Source organism: Heliangelus exortis, chromosome 14 (assembly GCF_036169615.1).
Source record: "Heliangelus exortis chromosome 14, bHelExo1.hap1, whole genome shotgun sequence".
Classification (NCBI taxonomy): Eukaryota; Metazoa; Chordata; class Aves; order Apodiformes; family Trochilidae; genus Heliangelus; species Heliangelus exortis.
In genome coordinates, this window is record NC_092435.1 from 1,613,986 (window position 1) to 1,633,088 (window position 19,103).

General features: G+C 45.2%; 1 protein-coding gene across 2 annotated transcripts in view; it reads right to left on the bottom strand.

The window, feature by feature from the left end:
* Positions 1-1,689: 1,689 nt before the first annotated feature.
* The window catches only part of MAMLD1 (mastermind like domain containing 1), an 82,915-nt gene continuing 65,501 nt past the window's right edge, over positions 1,690-19,103 (bottom strand). For both annotated transcript variants that reach the window (XM_071757405.1, XM_071757404.1), the window contains 3 exons: positions 5,733-5,879; positions 4,180-4,261; positions 1,690-3,895 (listed from right to left, as the gene is read on the bottom strand). In XM_071757405.1, the coding sequence (XP_071613506.1) occupies positions 2,874-3,895; positions 4,180-4,261; positions 5,733-5,879 (1,251 nt within the window). In that variant the 3' untranslated portion in view covers positions 1,690-2,873. The remainder of the gene's footprint in view (positions 3,896-4,179; positions 4,262-5,732; positions 5,880-19,103) is intronic.

Sequence of the window (19,103 nt, forward strand, 5' to 3'; positions counted from 1 at the left end):
GAGATATGAGGAACTGAGACACAAAGGGGTCAAAGGCTCTGACGGCTCAAAAGCTAGACAAAAAAAACCCAGAGTGAAAACAAGTGGGTACACAACAGGTACCAGACAAACTGTTTTCCCTAAATCCTGTGAGGAAACAGTTGGCTTTTGTAGACATCTCCTTCCCGCGTTTGTACCTCAAATCCCGCAGAACCGAAAAGCTGAAAGCCAGATTGACACAAACAAAATGAAGGACGAAAAGAGGGCATCTTGGTTATTTTTACTAATATCCGAAAGAAGAGTGTGTGGGCAGTAGCCTTCTCTGCCATCTGTGACTGCCGTGCTGCCAGCCCGGGGGGGGCCAGGCCGTGGTCAGAGCTGCAGCTCCAGCGGGCAGGGCAGGCCCGGCCCAGCCAGTGCTGCTCCCCGGCAGGACACAGCTCACGGCTGAAAAGCTGCTGAAACGGTGCCAGTGTTCACAGCCAAACAAACTCACCTTTGTCCTCACCACAGACGTACTCACAGGCATTTCTCCCCCCTCTCTGCTGTCTGGAGGTGAGTCGGCATTTCTGGCTTTTTCAGACACTTGCCGAGTTTGGGCAATTGTTTGTTGGGGCTGATTTTTTCCTTTGCTGGAAAAAACTGGCTTCTCTCCTCCTCACCCTGCTCTTACACAGGTGCACGACATTCCCCAGGTGAAGCTGGTTAGGGCCATTTCCCCTGGGGCCTGGTGTATCACAAGAACTTGCCTGTGCCATTGAGAAGCCACAAGATCTCTGACAAGCCCTGGGGTGGCTGTGCTGGTGTCCTGGTTTGGTCCAGAAACTACAAGAAAGAAAACTGGTCTCATCCTGGCTCAAACCAGGACAGCTTGGGAGAAGTCTCTCAGCACCAGCAGCAGAGCTTGTACCTGACTGCTTCCCTCTCGTTTTTGACTTCAGGAGCTGATTTCTGCCTTTTTCATCTCAGGAGGAAGGGTTTCTAGGACTCCATGGTGGGGATGACCTTGCTAAACCCCTCGCACCAGCATGGACCCATTTGAGGGAAATCCCCTCCAGGATTTTTCCTCAGGCTTGCAGTGCCCACAGTGCACTCAGGACAAAGGGCACCACTGATGTTTTTCCCCACCAGCCCCAGGAAGCTGGACCAGCGTCTGGCTCTGTTTAAATGAGGCAATTTTAGCTACTGATTCTATTTGTGAATTTATTTAAGACTGCTAAAATTTTCCTGTCTCTTCCTACCCCTCCTCCCAGCCTCAGCTCCTCCAGGGCAGGCACCAGCTCTCCTGTCAGATGATTTCTGTGTCAAAAAAATGAAATTCTGTATCTGCCGTCACCCTCGCAGGAACTGATGAACGAGCAAATGAGCAAGGTGGGACTGCTGCAGCCCCAGCCCTCCTCATGGCTTTATTTGTTGATGGGCCAACTGATTTAACATTTAAACACAAGAACTGTCACTTAAATAAAAATGCAAAAAAAAAGGCAAAACCAACAGAGATTAATTTTGTGTTCACCTATAATTCCACTGGAAAAGGCAAGCAGACATATGAAATTCCACCCTAAAATAAAATTAAAGCCTGCTTCAATGCTTTGTCTAGCCTATTTCTTCTACTAACAGCACGCATGCACTGTAACATCCTGCACAAATCAAATTAATTCAAATATCTGCAGGTACGAAATGCCATAGTTGAGAAATGAGGACATAAATGTATGCAATTTTCCCCTGGCAGTTTATTATGGTATGAAGAAAAAAACATTCTGTGCTTGAAGCTGACGTTATATTACAAATGTATTGCGAAGTATGACGTGACTATTAAAATATGATTACACAATGTATGAACATTTTAAGAAGTTTACAGTACAGTGAATCTTTTATAAACAGACTCTTAAATATACATAGGACAATAGTTGCTGACAGAAAAACATCAAAAATTAACTATTAATGTTTATAGACTTTTCCCCTGAAAAAAAGGCTCACATTAAAACAGAAATTATGAAAAGCCTTAAAACCAGGAACAAATCACCTGTACACTACAAATATACATGGCAGAGGTGAGCAAACCAGAGCTGCCTTGTCAGGTCCATTCTCTGGGGAGGCCCATCCCAGGCTGCCCGGTGCCACCCGCCCTGTTTCGGCACCGCGGTGCCCCGCAGCCTGCCGCACGGCACACACCGGGCACAGCACCAGCACACACTCACTGCATGACAGTGGATGACACGTTGCCAGTGCCAAATCAACATGTTGGAGTGTAACGTGGTGAGAACTTGCCCAGGACCTTGCAAATGGATCTCTGTGGGCAGATCCCTGAATGCACTGTGAGCCTGGAGGGGACCCACATACCAGAACAGAGCTGCGAGACTGAGGCAGGAGAGAATCAGCAGCTCCTTGTGTGGATTTTTTTTCCAAATTTTTTTTTTTTTTTTAAATGCAACTTCTCAATCTTTCCTCTTGATATGAGAGAACAGATGCCACATTTGATTTCTGCTTCGTCTGGTTGCAATGACACCCCTAGTTCATGTGTTAAGTTATGTCAAAAACATAAGTATTTTATGCTGTAATACACAGTATTACTGAAACTAACAATATTATTTGCATATTTATAACAAGGTATAATGAAATCCCTATAATAATACCAAAAGTTATGCTATAGATTTATTTACAAACAGTCCAGCAAAGAAGTATAAATACTTCTACATTTAAGGTTTAGGAAAACATAATTTACAAAATATTCAAATATACACAGTCATCTGAAAAACTGCCAATATTAAACTTTGATGCGGGCAAAGAATTGGCTGAGTCTTTTCGTTCTGTATTGAAAGAGGCTTCCACGGGTTGTCTGTTACTTTCCAGAGCTATACCTGACATTATTTACAACGAGGATGCTTCCCTCCCAGCTAAACGTGTCCGGAGCTTTGAGCGTGCTGTCCCAAAATGTCATCTATCATTGTCAGATTGTTCAACCACTCTTCATCGTTGCTGCTGCTGCTGTTCTTCATGAGGGAGTCGAGGAAGTCAGTGTCAGTGCAGTTGCTGGGCATGATGGCACTGCTGTGCTGGGACACGAAGTCGTACTGCGGCAGCTCAGCAGCCGCGCTCATCCTGCTGAAGGCGTCGGGCGCCTGGCCCGTGGCAGGGTAGCTCGGTGGGCCCAGGCCCGAGGCAGGGTTGAGCTGGTTAAACCCAGACACTCCTTGTGGCATCGATTTCATAACATTCATAGCTGGCAACGGTCCTCTGGTTAAATTGTGTCTCAAGTTCTGATTACTCATTGAGCTCAAGCCCTGGCCGGACTGACCCATGCTCAGTTTTTGCATCTGTCTGACCTGGACGCCGGGAGCGATCTGATTCGGTGGCACCACAGCCTGCTGGGAGAACTGCTGACCCGGCGCGCTCGGCCTGGCGTTCTGTTTGGAGAAGAGAGCGTTCCCGGAGAACTGCTGCATGCTGCTATCCATTTGGCTTTGATTTGGCATTCTTGGCACAGCCGTCGGCGTCCACATCTGGGCAGATGAGCTGGGGTAGACGTTAGGGATCCTCGGCACGCTCGGCTGCCTCAAGTGCTGCTGAGCTGCAGAGTGGTTTGCTAAGGAACCAGAACCGAAGCCCGCCATCGGCATTCCTGGCCGCACAGCAGAGTGGCCGTGTGCTGTTTGGCACCCTGAGTTGATGCCCAGCGAGTTCTGGCTTGGCCTCAGTGGGATGTTAAAGTCAGAATTAGGTGGAAAAATCCCTTGCTGCTTGCCAGGGTTGTGTGGAATCATCACCATCGTCCCGCTGCTCTGGCTGGCAGGCGCTGGGGACATGCCAGAGCCCAAGGTGCTCTGGAGCATGGCTGGATTAGAGGGCAGCATGCGGTGGTTGGGTGGAGGAGTTGGCATCACCTGGCTGCAGTCAGCAGGAAGAGGCTGCTGCACGGCTGTGTAGAGAGAGATGTGTTAGCTGAGGAGGACACGTTCACCCTGGGAACATGGCAGAGCCTCTAAAGGCTGCTGCTCCATCTTTCTCTTTCATTACATGGGCCTCTCGTCTAACAGAATTATAACTGGAGTGATAAGGGAATGGGTGAATATCATGATACGTGGTAAAATGTGAAATGCTTTTATTTCAGGGCAGAGAATCATTAAGTGCCCTGTTTTTAATCAGCCCCCAGGCTCCAGGTCCTAGTATAAGTTCTTCATGGGACACCAGTTCCCTCCTTACCTTGAAACTGATTTATCTGCTGAGCTGCAAACAAAGTCCTCTGCTCAGATGTTACTCCCAGCATGTTTTGTCTCTGCTTTTCCTGGAAAACAAGGGGCATAATAGTTAAGTTGCAGCCTCCTGACAAACAAGAATATCAGCAGACACTTGAAGTGTAGCCACTGTCACCATTAACAGCCTCTCCCATACACACACACCCACACCCCTGAGGAGACTCAGCCCAGACAGTTCATTTCAGACCAGATCTTAACTGCTCCCATGCTCCTTCCTTCAGAGGTGTCTGACACCAGCACCAGGAAGCACAGCCTTTGGCACACGCTGTGCAGGTGTTCCAAAACCCAAGGGGGAGCTGGACAAAAATGGAGACTCTTGCATTCCCCTGCTTAGGAGTGCAGCACAGCTGGAGGCTGCAGGAATCCTGGTGTCTCCCCAGCACCTCTCCTGCTGACTATTGGGGTGTGTTCTCTGACGTGGGGACAAAAGGTGGCCAGAAGTCTCCTAGTGACCAGAATCTGTGGCAGCATTGCAGGGGCACATTGACAAACAGGAGACTGCTGCTGACCATTACCCGAGCTGGAGGTGGCTCTGCTCCTGAGTACCAACATGTTCTGTGCTTCTCTGTTGCTGCTTCTATCTGAAGCACAGCAGTAAACCACAGGAAGGCAGGGATCCTTAGCAGGTGCTTCTTGAGCAAGGCACTCATGACTTACTTCAAGTGATCCGATTTGCATCTCCCACCACTTAAGCCCAGACCCTGCCACCACACTTGCATTCCTGCTGTGGACAGCAGCTGTGACCTGAGAAACTCTCTGTGGGCTGTGGAAGCTGAGGCCTTGCTCCTGCTGTGTTAGAGCAGCAGAGATAAACTTGAAGCCAATTGGTGATAAGGGAACAGCTGATTCTGAATCAAGTTTGATTAATGAACAGGACAATGCTCTGTTGAGGGTTTTACATTTCCCATCCAAAGAATTGAGCTTCTTCAACCCAAATCCATCAGTAAGATCCAGAGATCAGAGGTACATGTTCAGTGCTACCTCACCCACCTCCTCTTTGGGATTTCCCCATCCCTGCTCCTTCACACAGCATGTTACAAACCTCATACAGGGACCTCTGTTCCTAGAGAGACCAGCCAAGTCCAGGACAAGCTGGAGTCTGACATCTGCTCAAGTAAATCCTCAGGGAACCAGAGAGAGAAAGGCAAGCATGAAGAATATCTCTTCTGGGGCTGACTCACTCTCCAAGCTTCCCTTCTTTACATCTTCCCTCCCAATTTTGTGGCTGACCAAGGATGACAGCAATGATATGGAGGTGACTGAATCCTTCCCTTGCATACAAGCGGGCAGATCTGCACTTGGACTTGCTGAGCACCACTTGGCCCTGACCTCTCTTGGACACAACATCCTGGACCCGCCACAGCCTTAGTCTGACTCAACCCAGCAATTCTTGGTCACTCCTTAGTGTTTGTGAACTGGTGATTTCTCTGTTCCAGTTATTCCTGTCCTTCCCCGTGAGGTGGACTGCACAGCAACCCACAGAGGCACCCAGCATCATACCTGCATCAGCTGTCGTTTCATTATTTGCTGCTTCAGTAAATGGTTCCTCATGGTGTACCCATTCACCGTGGCTGGTGCCGGCACAGAGCCTCCGCTTGGGATGGAGCTCGGCTCCTGGAGCCTGGCAACAATTCCAGCATTTTGATCCTGCCAAGACAGATGAAAAAAAAAAAATTAATCTCATCAGGGAGATAACAACAGAAGCCCTTATCCCCTCTGCTGATGTCCTCTCTCTAGTCTTTGGCTGTCCCAAGGCCAAAACACCTTGTGGATTCACGTGGACCCACGTGTCACAGGGAGGACACTGGAGGGCTGGGGACCTCTCTGATTTCTGAGGATCAGCACAAGAAGTGAGAGAAGCAAAAGGTTAATCCAAAATTCTTTGTGACTAGCCCCAGGCTATGGGACTGATTCACTAGCATTACTGGAGTCACATGGCTGCCTGGCTGGCAGAAGGGATGTGAGTAAAGCGTCACATTTCCCACCAGTTCCCCAACTGTTACACTGAAAGACATAAGGGAAGAAAAGTTGCATCAGAGTAGGATTTGGCATGGAATATAAAGGAGAAGCTACAGTAAAAGCAATCAGTAAACAAAATGAAGAAGAAAGGAAGAGTGATCTGGAAAGACTGGGAAGACATGAGCTTGGGACTGAAATGGTTCTTGTGGGTTAGAGGATCAGACAGAGAGAGCTAATTGTGAAAGGAGAAGAGAACATGTAAAAATGCAGGGTCAGATTGTAGTCAGGCACAAATCAGTAATGCAGTGAGCCTGATTTCTAGATGGTATAAACTAGCCTTGCTGTAGACTTCCCACTGAATGATCTGAGTTGATTTTTCACCAGCCAACGACTTGCCTCCAAAGAAAGAGGAAAAAAAAATCTCACAAGAATACCATGAAGACATAATCCCAAAATATGAATTTTAAAAAATTTTTAAAATGAATTTAAAAAATCCTGAAGTCTAAACATCTTAGGAGCTAGAAGGTAGCCAGGGAAGTATAAGAGAAAATTGAGGGAAGAAGTTGAGGCCTTGCTGAGGACACACAGGGGAGTGACACTCTAAGTGCTGTACCAGGCACAGCAGTATCAGTGTGCCGTGCCCCTTTCTCCATTTTCACATCCAGCTTCTACATTATTTATGATGTTTTGTTATTATTGGCAGGGAGAAGTACATATATTATATCCAGCATCCTTAGCTGGGCCACGCTTCCTTTGTTTTCAGAATGGAAGCCCACATCCTTTGTTTGAGAATCAATGTTATCAGGAGATAAGCGAGAAGAAAATGGTTGTTGCCTTTTGACATCTGACAATTAGAAGCATGCTCAGCTGGAGAAAACAGGATACCAGCCATGTTTTAGAGTGGCCAGAAGAAAGCTTTGGGAGGCATTTGTCAGCAGGCAGGCTCTCAGGCCTGGGGCACCTTTCCACAGCAGCTTCACCATGAGGAATCACCCAAGTCCTTCCAAGACATCCCTTGTAAAAGCAATTACCAAGAAGGTCACTGGAATCACTCATTTTTATGGTGCCTCCTTTTGTTGTAGCACTTTTGTCTATCATGCAAAAACACAATTGATGAAATGTAAATGCCTGTTAGATAATTTACTGAAAGACACAAACCTGTACCTCATCACTGCTCTCATTATCATTCCTATTCATGGACATTTTTGTAAGATTAGATGTTATTACTGGTGCTTCTGGTGCTTTGGTTACTATTCTGCTGGATGTCTCTCTTCCTCCCCCTTCCCTCCTACTCATTTCCCTCCCTCACTCCCACAGAAAAAAAAAAAAAAAAGAAAAAAAAGAGAAAGGGGAGGAAAAAAGTAAATATGATTTACTACAGATGTAAATATGAAAGTTCATGTAAAGCGAGCACTCTGCTTTCATGTCAGACAGGATTCTGCAGCCATAGTTAAGCTTTGAATAATGCAGATTGCCTCTAGGGGAATATTTGAAAGTGCAGGGATTCAGTTTGTGTACTCTGCACATGAAAGGCACTGAAATGTTCATACCACCAAAGTCCCTGCCATCTATCCAATTTCCTCCAAACTTGTCTTGTTGCGTGCAGAGGGCCTGTGCTTACTGAAGCAAATGAGTTTAGTGCAAGGACAATCATTCTGATGTCTGGCTCAGGGCTATTGCATTAACAAGTCATAACATTAAAGTCTCCTTTTCTAATCATGTCCACCTCGTTCTAATTTCTCCTGAACATCATCAAGAAAATAATGTTGATTTTCCATAGTATTAATGATGAAGAAGTGTAAATCACATTACTAATTACATCTCTTGTGCTGTGGTAGTCCAACAGCTTAATTATATGGGATTGTCTGCAGGCACCCCATAGCAATAATGGCAATCATCAAAGTTCATCTGCAAGTACACAGAATGGGTTGCTGAGTTTTCCAGAGCAAAGTTGTATAACACTTAATTAGCCAGTAAAGAAACAATCTCAATCTATAGATATAAATTTTGCTTTGGGGGAAATTAGGACACAATAGCATAGATGGCAGGACAAGGAATGAATTAAAAATCTTGCTTTCTGTAGTTCACGTTTAGGTGAACTGTAACAGCCAAAAAAAAAAAAAAAAAAAAAAAATTCTCTCTTTTCACCACTAGTGGGAACTACTGTATTCCCTTACAATAAAAAAAAACCACCTTAAACGTCATGACTAAGAATAGCTCTCGTGTACTCTAAAGGACACTGCTATATGTACTAAAGGTTAATGAACTTCAAACATTTTTCCTTTTCATCACTCCCCAAGAAAAATCACTTTCCTTCCCACAGTAAGGCTGAGCCAAACAAGCCACAGTCTGAATCTGTCTGTAGTTTGGACTTCCCCATTTTAAAATCCAGGAGGACAGCAGAGAGAGGAGTTGTCCAGCACCAAAGTGGGGAATGATGGAAGTGGGTGTTCACACCCCAAAAGTTGTGAAGCCAAGACAGCTCTAAACTACTCTGGGGGGTAGAGATGGCTACGGGGGGATTCTTACTCTTCAACTTTAAAAAAGAAAAAAAAAAAGTTTGCATGCAGGTATTAGGCTTTTTGCCATTTTCTCCTAGCATTGGTATTACAACATGAAACGGGCTGAATCCCTAAAAAACAGATCCTGGAACTGGAGAGCCAGGGCTGGAGAGGGTGTGTTCCTGTTGCTAGGAAAACTCACACAGCAGGACCCCAGTGTGGCCATTTCAGTTCAAGAGGCACTGGGACCACGGTTTTAACTGAGTATGTCATCTTTTCAGAGAAAGAAGAAAAGACTCAGGCTCCAGGTTTGCAGAAATGTGCACTGTTTGTGTCAGTGGTCAGTCCCTGTCACAGCCCAGTGTCCCCAGTCCTTCCCAGCACAGGCGCAGGAGCTGCTCGGGGCGAGCGCGTCTGCAAACTTCTGCATCCAGCTGTAGTGAGTGTGGGCCTGGTCCTACAAAATATTCAGGCCCACACTGAATGTAAAGGGTTCAAACAGTCCCACTGAGACCTGCTACCTATAGTTATGAATCTTCATCCTAAAAACCCACTGACGAGCCCGACCTGCCCAGCCCCATCACCTGACAACACAGGAGATGCACAACTGCAGTGAGTGGGGAGATGAATTGCTCTGTGTGAAGGCAGCTGATAAACTCCAGTCCTCAGCACTTAGTTATGTATCCTGTAATCACTCTGTGGCTTCACTTAGGTGAGAATGAAGAAATTTATGGCTCCTAATTCCTCTTAATCCTCATTAACAAATAGTCCAAAAAGAATATAAAAGCAAGACTTTCTGAGGATCTGAGCTAGAGCCTTAATTGCTTTTGGCAAATATGTAAAACCCCCTCCAATCTTTAATAAAGAGCATTCATTGTTTTTTAGGACTATGTGAAAACACTGAACTCATTTATTATTATTAAATTTTCCCATCTGCTCTTACTGTGTAACTCCAAAGAATGTAACAAAGAAACGTACATGTTAAATTGTATTGACTTAAGCCCAGAGCTATTGGAGATGTACAATTTATTTCAGTGAGGGCATGAAGGGGACTGCAGGCTGCTAGACAGAGTCATTTGTCCAATGCTGAAAAGACAGTTATCTGCACCAAAATGGCTCTTGGAAAGGCACATTTGCTTTATAAGAAATAAGCTGCCAGGTGAGACTATTCAGCACTACGTTACAGACCCAGACAATAAAACTAAACCTGAAACTGAATTTCAATAGTTAACAGATGGACTAATTAGAGACAGAATTCTTTGTGGTTCTAACAGATAACCAGGTCACAGCAAGGTTACTGAGAGGGAGACAGCCAGCTTTGCAAATTTTGGTAGGTATTTGCAGAGGTGGGGAAGATCAGCACTGCCTAACTGGAAGCATTAGCAGTGGTGGAAGAACAGCAACACGTCTAATTAAAAATGCACATAGTACCTGCATTTACAAAGCTTATTCCATTTCAAAAGACACTGCTGATTTGAGAAATATTCCCTCCACTTTCAATGGAGCACCCAGCTGAACCCAATAATTACAGAGCTTAAACCGTAAGGGCTGTTGAGATGAGCCACAGCAGCCCAGAATAAAAGGAAAAGACCAAAGGAAATGGGTCACTCAGGGTAGATGTTTGCTGTAAATAGGAGGAAGGGACAAACTGCTTTTTCCACGAGGTTTTTTTCATGACCAAAGATAACTTAGCTCGAAGTATTTACCGAGACATCAAACAGTAAAAAAAAAACCAACAAAAAACCAACCCAAAACCAGCCTATTGCTCTGAAGTCAAGGACTAAGGCTCCTAGGCACAACTAAGGCTCCTAGGCACTCTACAAATACTATAAACTAAGCAATTAAAACACTAATAGTACTAAAGTTGTCTCACCCATAGAATTCCATGGTTGTAGGAGTCCCATGTTTAGATCTACAGAGAAGCCACATACAGACTCCTGGTGTCCAGTAACCAAGTGCAGCCTGATAGAAAACCCTGATGCTACCCTTGCAAAGGAGGATCACTGCCTCCACAGCTGTTAACCAAAGTAGATAATAAGATGATGAATCTATTTGGTCAATGCACACAAATGAAACCAACAAAATCCAGGGTCACATTCTGAACACAATCCAGAGTCATGGCTTGGCAGAATAATCATGTCAGCTCCCTCCTGAGTGTGATGGCTGTGAGATGCCACAATCATTTGCTTCACAGAGAAGTCAGAGGTTAAGTATGTTTCTTGCCACTGCTTCTTGCTTTTGAACAAAACTCTCCGTTTGCAAGTTTTCCATCTTTTTTCTCTCCTCTATTCTGTTCACAATTCAGAGACACTCTTCAAGATAAAACAACCTTTCAGATCAGAAATGCTCCAGAGCTTTTGGTTGTCTGTTTGTTTTAACACAATGTATGAACATAGATAAACTATGTGGCTCAGTGGCTGGGTTTTTTTACCCATTTTCACCCATTTACTTGATATACAAGCATGTGAAGTACTACTAGACTCAAGTTTCTAAGCTTATCTTGGGGCTGACAGTCAGGAAAAGGCTTTGTTTGAAGACTGTAAGTGATCTGTGAATACAGTTTTGTTTTTAAAAAAAGTTCTTTTAATTTTTTGTTCTTTTCATACAGCATGAGCATGCACAGCTTCCTTCAAAGGTAGTCCTCATGCTTTGCTAGGAGCAATGACAAGATCACCACACCTGGCTAGCAATTGTATCAGGATATCTTTCCTTCAAGCAAAGCAGATGAAACACTAATTTCCCTATAGCTGCTTCATGCTGTTCAAAACAAACCAAAATCCTTTCAAAGTATCCAGAGCACTTTTAAAAACACACCCAGAATGTTGATAAGATGGAAACCGAGTCCACTTCGCCTCACAGAAAAAAAGAAAAAAAAAAGCATTAGTTAAAGCTTTTTGCAAAGACTCTACCAATGTTTTCAGAGCTGGTTTTACCCGTCAGAACACGGCAGTGAAGAGCAGCAGCAATCAGACCAACAGAAAACCAGAAAACCCAGAGTGAATCATTGCAACAGTGATTTTTCTCTTAGATGAAAATACATCCTGCTAAAGGAGGCAAGTTGAAATCAAACTGTAAGGCTACTTCCAGCACCATGTTTTTAGAAAGAACAGTGGGAACTTCTTTGGGAGCATCCAAGAGCCTGAGTCAAAGCACGGATGGGAGAATGGGTGTATCACAGCCACACATAACCTCCCAGGGACTGCAGTGCATGGAAGGAGGCACAATCAAGACTCTGGCAACACCAGCTCCACTGCAAATAGAAACTTTGGTCTAGACAAACTGCCAGGCCATGGTGAAGGGAGCCTGGAGAACAGCTTTGCTCCACCATTCCACAAGAAAGGCAAACTTCCCAGCAGGACTAAGGGCTCTGCCAGATGCCTGGTGGTGATGGGACCTTGGTACCTGCAGTGTTAAAACACTTCTCTTCAGCCTGAGAAAAATGCTCTAGGGTAGAACTCATTCCCACCAGTCTTTGTACTTTAACTGTATCTGTTACTGTTTTTATATGTATACACCCAAAGATGCAGAGATGGATGCTTTGTACCTGTCTCTATAATATATTGTCAAGATTCAAAGTGTAATTCTCTACAAAGAACAAAACATTTATATTTTGCTTGTACATTTATCATGATTCTCCAATCCTTGACACCACGCTCTTGTTCCCGGGGAGGGCAGACTGCCTATAAATTTAATGAGGTAATCCAAAACTGTAGTTATCTCACCCAGTTTCAGCTGGTAGTCCTTCTGCCTGTCTCTAGAAGGCTGTGATGACAAACTACAACATCTTGTACCTATAAAGCTGTCTGAGTCAAGTAATCCTTGTGTTATGTCAAGGTGTATTCTCAGAGGTGTCAATGAGATTCAAAAGGAGCTGGGTTGGTTCAGCACCCAGCAGAAGCTGTGACAGAGAAACACAATGACTGGCTGAGGAATTCATGTATTAGGGAGAGCAGAAAATACCTGATCCAAAATAGGTGAAGGTTTCACTTTAACAATGTGAAAGAGCTAATGGCAGAGATCAGTTCCCTATCTGCCCATTTCTGAATAGTTCTGTGAACTGCAGAGAGGTTTGCAAATCCCTCGATTTCTCCAGGTCCTTTCCATGACTTTCTTTTTCTTTTTCCTGCAAAGGTTCACCCTGCCTGTGGTCACCCAAGTCTTGTTAACTTACAACAGCAGCTGGCTGCCTAACTGCTTCTGAGAAGGCCTTTGCAGGGAAACCTGCCCCACACACAAAACCCAACAGTGCATACTCCTGATTTCTCATGTAAGTGCAAAAACCAAAGCAAGCTGTGGCACACAGTATCACATCACTTTTTCAGTCACAACCTTACTCCTTCCTGACAGGTGGAACTAAAAAAAAAAAATGGTTGTATCACCTGCCCAGTCAGGTGCCAAAAATCACCACTCCAACTTACATAACAAAATTCAGTGATAAATAATATGCTAAAATGATGGATAGGAAATGGGCTGTGACTAGGTAGTCCTTATGATAAAATTTTTAAAAACATGGCATTGACATGTTAAAAAGAAAAAAATATTAAGGTGACCTTGAGTATGGGAAACAATGAGTGATTCTATTATTTTTTTAATGGAAATTATTATTAAAACACCTGAAGCTGAACTGCTGCAACCAAGTCAACTCAATCTCCCCTTAAAAATTCCTTTTCTCCCCTTCCATTCAGATTATATTTACAAACTGTAGATGTCTCATTTTTTTCTTGTGTCATTTCATTATTACAGAGTTGAGATCACTAGCCATCTGCAGCTTCATTTCATCAAGCTCTGATTTGTCCTTGGAGCAAGGTCATCCGGGACAAGAACATAAAATGCTGCTTTCCTCCACTGACAGTTCTTTATGCCTTCCTGTAAACATTCCCCACTAATTTCCAATAATTTTACCACTTCATACTCCCCCTCACACACACTGAAAAGAGTGATATACACACATATTAATAAGGATCTTGTCATTTAACCACTGCATGAACTATTAGAAGCAATTAATGGTGTTTATTTGCTGGTAACATAGCCATTTTGAACTCCAGCTCAAGAATCCTTGGTTGCTTCATGTGACTTGTAGGATATTAGCTATGGGTCAGAAGCTGGGACCCCCCATTCAGCATTAGCATATGCTTGCAGCAACTCTGTTTTCCATTGAGCAGGAAAAAAATGCAGTCAATGCACAAAAATTACGAGCTGCTATATACCCTATGGTGGCTGAGTGATAATAAAACATCACTAGGTGTCTGTGAGTTCATTCATTGAAATCAACAGACTGGTAAGGAAAAATTTTCAGGCATATCATACAATGTTCCAAGCTAAAACCAAAGAAAATCTGATTCTACTCGGATCAGACTTGAATTGACATAAATTCTGAAGCATATTCAACATATTCCAGCTGCTCTGGATTATGGCAAAACCAAACTCAACCAAGCAACAAAAAAACCAACCCATAAAACAAATAAACAAAAAAACCCAGCAGGGTAAGTGAACTCCAGACTATAAGCACAATCATAAAGCAACAGGGAAGAACAACTGAGTGTCTGGCTGCAGATGCTGGCAACAGTAGACTGAAGGTCCCAGCTCTCATCTCCAGCTCAAGGTGTCTGTCTTTTGGAACATGGAAAATTCATTATTGGGCTGATGTTGTGGATTCTGAGCTATGCTCTGGTGTACACAGCCACCTGGCTCACAAATAACTGTGGAAGAGTTTTTTATCAGTGTTCTTTCAATAGCTCCCATAGTCCAAGACATCTGAGAGTTCTGTTTGCAAATACACCTGGATATATGCTGTGCAACACCCTGATGGGTTTACCTGCACAAGCAAGTGTCTCTTTGGCTGCACAGCAGAGGGTTAGTTCATGAGACTGTGAGTGTCCAATTTGTCAGAAGAAAACAGAGAAAATGGGACCACTAAAGGTGAATTCCCAAGTCATGCCTAAAGGAGATGATCTTGAAAGGTGAGTTTGTTCCAGGACCAAGTCACAGGATAAAAGCTGTCTGTATGAACTCAGGCTCACACAGCCAGGTTCCATCATCCCTAGTTACTTCAGGTGACTATGGACAAGTAGTTTCATTTCTTTCTCTGTCTCAGTTTCCCTCTGAAAGCAATTGAGTTTCTTACTGTGTAGGAGGATGAGGGTCATCTCCTGGGGCAGCACGGGGTTGATGTCTTCAGTCTCCTGCATCAGTGCCTCTCCCATGCCCTTTGGTTACGACTCCAAAAACCTGAAGCAGAACTCTGCTCCACTGGTGAGAGCTGGAAGGCCTTTTCCTGGTTGACTCCGCACACAAGGTTGTGTCGTGTCCTCCTCTCTGTGTCTCTTCTCCTCCAGGTCCAGCCACAGCTGGTTTTATGTCAGAACAGCACTAAACTACACCAGCTCCTAATGGTTCCCTAAGGCCTCTAACCTGGGTGCACAGACCAGTGGAGCGCAGCATGTCACAGCCACACGTCCTGTGATCCCATGACCTGCCTCTTATGTGCCAGAAAAGAGGTAACTGCAACAACTATGGAAATCACAGCACCTGGAGAATCCCTGGGTGCCCAGCTGGGAGGGCTGTGTGCTATGAGAAGCCAGTCCTTTTGTGTGTTGACTGCTAAAAAAGGAGAAGAGGTTGGACGAGGTACTTATTGGTGAGGATCCTAGGATTTTCCTGCAAGTCCAGTCTGGTATCTTACTGTGAGAGCTTTTACAGCACTGAGAACAGTCCCTGGCTTCTCCCCCATACCATCCTCATTATATATCCTGCTCTGTCCTTTGCATGTCAGGAGATTTCATTCAAAATTTATCCTCAATATAAAAAAAAAAAACATCCAACTGCCTCCACCACACCGTTCTCTCAAGTCAGCCAACATTTCCCTGAAATTCTGAGGGACTTGGATGCCTCTGTCATTTAAGATAATAGGAATCTAGGAAACACGTGCCTTTGAACATTTGGCCAGCCACACTTTTGCCTCAAGGAAAGAGGGAAGCGTACAAAAGAAGCAAGGAGGCTGGAGCTCATCCATGTTCCCTGCCAGGCAGAGATGCTGCAGAGCACTGGCGTTTCTTCTGCAGGGACATTGTATGTCAACAGTTAACTTCCCTTTGTTCCCATCCCAATGATGAAGGTTAGAAGCTCGCCTGGTGACATCACCAGAGTTTAAACATGCTGGATATGGTCCAGGGAGCCAAAGTTATTGCTGACCCCACGGTTACTGATCCGCTCCGCAAGTAGCTGATGTCTGCTCTCACTTTATGAATTATTTAATGGGTTAAAGATTGGTCAGATCTTCTTTATGCAATGTACAGCTATACAGTGGGCAGGAGGACGTAAACATGCATTAACAAGGTTAAAGTCATATACTGTAACTACACTGTCTGTTTTCAGCTTGCAGCTTTATTGACTTAATCATGCCGGCACTGCAGCCAACAAATCATTAAATCCATTCCATTCTTTTGCTGGTTACCAACCACAAAAACAGAGGCAGGCAAACACGAAGCAAAGCTGGGAGGGGGTGGGGAGCAGCGGCGGGGTGCGGGGCAGAGGGAGAACAGTGGGATCACTATGGAGCTGGCCTGTCACTGCCAGCACAAAGACGCCAAATCTGTCTTTACGGACTAAGTGGTTTCATGGTTTAAAGTGACACACTCATTTGTTCCTGTTTTGCAATGATTATGGAAAAGAAGGAGGGGGGGGAGGCACAAAAAGCAAACTGAGCTTCTTCATAACCTAACAGAGTGTGTGTGTGTGTGTGTGTGTGTGTGTGTGTGTGTGTGTGTGTATGTGTGTGCATCCTTACAGAGCCACACATCTTCTCTGTGAACACAGCCCAAGGCTGAGGCAGAGGAGATGCGGGCACTTGCTGCACCCCAGGGGGCTGGGGCTTGCACTGCACTCCCTGCTAATCTGCAGTGAAATGCAGGCATAATTAAGAGTTCAGCATAAAAGAAAAAAAGACGTGGAGCATTAAATCAGGCCTCCCATTGCCCTCCAGGAGCAGCTCGGACCACTGCCAGCGATGGGAGAAGTCCCCATTTTCTGACCAAAGTAACAATTTCACTTTCAGACAAAGGCTTTAATTTTTGACCTGATAATTACTGTAACTTTTCATATCCATGTCCAGGGCCACGACCCCCAGAAGCCCCCTGATTAGCAGCAGTGCAGAGAATGCAGGTGCCCACTGCAGTCAGCAGATTGCCAAAATACTGTTTCTAAATGGTTAGTCCAGGGCAACTGAGTTTGAAAAGAGAGCTGCCAGTTTATTGGTTTTGAACCCACAAGATCTTCATCTGTTACTCCTGCCCCCATTCATTTCTTGGTGAAAATCATCTTCTCTATCACCATAAAATACAAGTGGCTTGTTCTGCACTAGGGGAGCATCATGTCAGGACACAGCTCCTCTGTGTTACAAGCAGGTTTGGAGGAAGAATTCAACATGAACTCTAGGAAACCTTCAGACACCAGGGTGTTTTTCTTCTTCTAGAGATGCTAGACACAGCCTACTCGCAAACTTTCCTCCACTGAGAGAACATGAAAGAAGCTCTCCTTTTCTGGGGAAGACTTCGCTGCGCCAGGAGACATCCCTGGCCTGTTTCTATTATGACAAGAAAGAACAGTGAACAAGCTCCCTGTTCTCCACCTTCTGGGTACAGGCTGCTTAGAACTCCCTGTAAAAATAACCCAGACCTTGGCATCCAACTAGTGAAGGGGCTTGACAGACACATTTGCACCTTGTCCTGAAACAGACCACTGCAGACCTTTTTGAACACCCTCTATTTGGTTTTGTAGTTATTTTCTTCAGACCCAAACAAACCTTCTTACAGCTTAAGTTCCAACCTTGCTTTCTTTTGTTTACTAGTCTCCAGATCCCTATCACCCAGAGACGTCTCCTGGCTCCAGATACTGCAAATAAACATATCATTACTCTGAGCAGGAGTCAGCCAGAATTCCTCTGGAAAGAGCCTCCAGAGAAGTGCCTGTCTCCCAGTCACTTGCCCATGGTACTGAGGTGGTGGATCACCATCAAAGGTACTTCTTTCCAGCCACCTCACTGGAAAAACAGGACAGCAACAAAACTGCTTTCTGAGGCAGAAGTCAGCTGCTTCAGGGACCTGTATGACTTCCAACTTCACAGACTTTTGGATCACCACAGCTGCTGCTGCCTCCAGTGATGGAGTACAAAGGTAACTCCAGCAGGAAAGGGCCAAGCTTAAGTGTTGTCCAGGCTTCCCTCTCCACAGAGAACATCCCTCCATCCCATCTCGGGGATGCACACCAGGGTGAGGTGAAATCACCTTCTACAGATCTCTTCCTCCACTGGCCACAGGAGAAGCCTAAACGATGAGAGCAGGAAGATGAACCCCAACCAGTCACTGAGGAAGGCTGGCAACAGAGAGCACTAAAGCTGCACCTCACAAGCCCCAGAACAACCCTTAATCATACAACTATGGTTTTGCCTTTGGTGAGGGGTTCAGCAGCCCTGTCCCCACAGCCTCTGCTGAGCGGAGCGAGCTCTGCTGTGCCCCCCATGGCTGCACCCCAGCTCCGCAGCCCCCCTGCCAGCCTGACCCCCCTGTTCCACCTCTGTGTGCTCACAGGCAGCAGCACAGGGACACAGGGAGAGGTTGTGTGATGGACATGTCAGCCTGGAGACCACCTTATCACTGACCTGTGCTTATCAAGGGAACTTAGGAAGGCAGAGGAGGCTCCACCACCGCCGCAGTCATTAGCTGACAAGCTGCTTCAAAGGGAAGTGACAGTTGTGGTGATGTTTTAGGACTGACACACCCAGCCAGGAGTAACACACCACCCAGGCTATTTATAATCCCTGATCCCAGAGTCTTAAAATAGCACCGCTTTTATTTTTATATTTTTAGGCACGCTTGTGTATTTAAGCAACTCTGTTCACGGGCTCCACATCAAACACATCACATCCAGTCTTGGAAGTGAGACACAGCACTCCATGCCTCCCCACTGAAAGCAGAGGAAAATTCCTCTCCCTCTGTGGCCCCTATCTCCTCGGCTGATGTGATTAGAGTTCACAGGCCTATTGCCACGTGTATTGATGTACAGACTGGCTCTTCCCAGTGCACAAAGCAAGGGATGTGCAGCATCTGCCTGCAGACATCCAAACGCAGCAGAGGCTCAGAGGCTGCAGCACAGGGCCACACGTGTGCTGCTCTTACCAACAGACACTGCAGTCCCTGAAGGAGTTAATGGGTCCTACAATAAAGCAATCCTGATTGTTTGTGCTTTCCTTAAAAACCAAAGGTCAATATACAGAAGTAGTCAAACAAAACATGGCTGCACTTCCAAAATTAGAGCTGTCTACAGCCTCAGCATAGGCATGGCTATTTGTTCTCGGCTCCCTGGTGCCACAATGTACCTTGGTTGGCATTTCTTAATGACTAGAGCATCCATATGC